Source organism: Cibotium barometz, chromosome 9, assembly GCF_041138505.1.
Source record: "Cibotium barometz isolate CiBa-2024 chromosome 9, ASM4113850v1, whole genome shotgun sequence".
In the NCBI taxonomy this organism is placed as follows: Eukaryota; Viridiplantae; Streptophyta; class Polypodiopsida; order Cyatheales; family Cibotiaceae; genus Cibotium; species Cibotium barometz.
The window spans coordinates 62,197,952-62,200,246 of record NC_141054.1 but is presented as its reverse complement, the minus strand read 5'-3'; the positions used below and the strand labels follow the sequence as shown (position 1 = coordinate 62,200,246).

Sequence of the window (2,295 nt, the reverse complement as noted above, 5' to 3'; positions counted from 1 at the left end):
AAGATTCTGAACCTACGTAGAAAGGTTATCACGATTTAGGATTTGGGGTGAACCGAACCCAACGACTCTCATTCAAGTTTTGAGGAAAGTGGAGGTTGGTAGTTGCTAGTAGAAAAAAAAGTGGTGAAGGGCCCCGCAGACGCCACAGTCCACACCTACCTACTAAATGCGCCAGCTGTGATACGGATTTATTGCGCGCTCCACTGATATATATTATATAACACATTTTCTCGTTTCTGAGTGGATAAAACCAACACACGAGAATAGCTGCCAGCTGGGCTTAAGTGGCCCTGGGGTAGTAAAATTGCATCATTAACGACGGTGGGTGGTGGAACAAGATTGGCTCCCGTGCATTTGTAATCAGAAAGCGCCAGCATTCTGGCGCGTCTCTCTTGCTCTCTCTGTGTCTGTGTGCTTGAGAGCTTCGAAAAGGTGTGAAATTGTGAATCGTCTCTCCCCCCCACCGTCATCAAAGGGTATTACGGTATACTAATGGGCAAATAAGTACACAGCACATATCAAGCTTGCGGAGTTCCTTCCGTTTGGCTGGTTTGTTCTTTCTGCCCCTGCTTGTTCATACTTTGTGGGTTCGTGATGGAAAGCAGCAGTCAAGCTTCGGAAGCCACTAGCCTTTGCCTCCGCCTCCTAACATCTCTTCTCTCGCTAGCCTCGCTGGTCTTGCTCCTGAAAAGCGAGCAAACAGTGGAGAGCGCTGTTGGCCTGCAGGTCATCTCCCAACAAGTCAAGTACTCTGATACTTCAGCCCTCGTGTAAGCCCATTCACATCTATGACCAGCAGTCGACCCTTTTTTCAGATCAGTTGCCTTGGTTTCTCTGTAATCACCTGTCATCGTTTTTGCTTACAGATACCTGGTGTGCTCCAACGTTCTAGTGGCAATTCACTGTTTCTTGGCAGCTGTGAGCTCCATCCCTGTTCTGGTGGGAAAAAGTAGCGCTGGGAAGGCGGGCTGGTGGGCCATTTTTATTCTAGACCAGGTAATGGCGCGTGCTGTCATGATAGATTTGGTCGTGGTCTCTGCCTGTCTCTCTACCTTCCTCCTGTTCTCTTCATGGAGTCTCCCTCCATACACCATTCTAAGCTTGTAGCTGTACGTGTTGGTGTGGACTAGGCCCTAGCATACGTGCTGTTGGCTGCGGCGTCGTCGGCGACGGAGGTGGCTTATCTGGCAAGAAATGGGAACGTGAAGACCTCGTGGGAGCCGCTATGTCCAACTTACGGATTTTTCTGCCGCATGGTGAAAGCCTCCCTCGTCTTCAGCTTTGCGTCCGTGCTGCTGCTGGCCGTCCTCTCCGTGCTCTCAGCTCGCCTCCTCTTCCGCCACTACTCCAAGCCCTTGTTCGCCCGAAAACACATTACGCAAACTTAACTATCACCTACGTGATTGCGTTTAATTTAGAAGGGAGTCTTCTGTTTTATCTCTGTTAAAGTAACCTATGCTTAGTTCCGACATGTTCCTATGTACTCACCAAACCCTGATCAAAGTACGAAAACTTACCTTCGGTGCCTGTTTACTGTTTGACAGACAACGGCTTATCTTATAATGCTTTCCCACCTCATGAATGTATTTTTGAGCTAGAATTTTTTCTTCTGCTTTCGTCCCTCGAAATATTGTTGTAGCCAGTAGGCTAGCTCTCAAGTCTGCGGGTGCAGTGTGTGCTACTCTTAATTCCTTGATTTCCTTGTAGATGTTTCTTGAAGGTTTCATTATCTTGTGATACGAGGTTAACACCTTCAAATCTTAGCTACCACTGATTTTCAATTGAATGTTCCCCTCAATTGGGTGGTTTCGATACCTTCAAATCGTAGCTACCACTGATTTTCATGAATGTTCCCCTCAATTGGGTGGTTTTCTAGCACTCGTTCCTGCCACGGGTGTAGTAGGACAGGTGAGAGCCCTCGGCCTTGCGCCTTTTCTTACCCTTTGAAATGGCTTCATAAGAGGAGCCAGCAGGATTGACAAGACGGGCGATGAACTGTCCGACCAAAAACTTGCCAGTGTTTTGTTTTCTCATGGTGGATGCATAGAAAAATGATCATTGACGTATAAAAAGCGCTTCTCAATGCCTTGGTGTGTAAATGTTTTACTGTTTTTTTATATTTATTTTTGACGTACAATAAGCTCTTTTCAATGCATCGATGTGTAAAAGTGTTGTTTTCACATGGAAAGACGAGTTCAATGTGTAAGTGTCTTCATTATTTTCACATGGATAAACAAGTTTCGAAGTTCGGAATAATGTTTCAGTGTGTAAATGTATTCAATATTTTCACATGGA

At 46.1% G+C, this 2,295-nt stretch overlaps 1 protein-coding gene across 1 annotated transcript; it reads left to right on the top strand.

Annotated features, from left to right (window-relative positions):
* Positions 1–290: 290 nt before the first annotated feature.
* On the top strand, positions 291–2,008 carry LOC147635808 (CASP-like protein 2U2). Its single transcript, XM_086803234.1, has 3 exons — positions 291–770; positions 867–996; positions 1,131–2,008. The coding sequence occupies exons 1-3, from the start codon at positions 595–597 to the stop codon at positions 1,386–1,388; spliced, it is 564 nt and encodes a 187-aa protein (XP_086659360.1). The 5' UTR covers positions 291–594; the 3' UTR covers positions 1,389–2,008.
* Positions 2,009–2,295: the final 287 nt, after the last annotated feature.

Bases quoted from the DNA above. Each gene is read 5' to 3' on its own strand.
- LOC147635808 (XM_086803234.1), top strand. From the start codon at position 595: ATGGAAAGCAGCAGTCAAGCTTCGGAAGCCACTAGCCTTTGCCTCCGC. The intron at 771-866 runs GTAAGCCCATTC...TTTTGCTTACAG, and splicing joins TCTGATACTTCAGCCCTCGT to ATACCTGGTGTGCTCCAACG. The intron at 997-1,130 runs GTAATGGCGCGT...GGTGTGGACTAG, and splicing joins CCATTTTTATTCTAGACCAG to GCCCTAGCATACGTGCTGTT.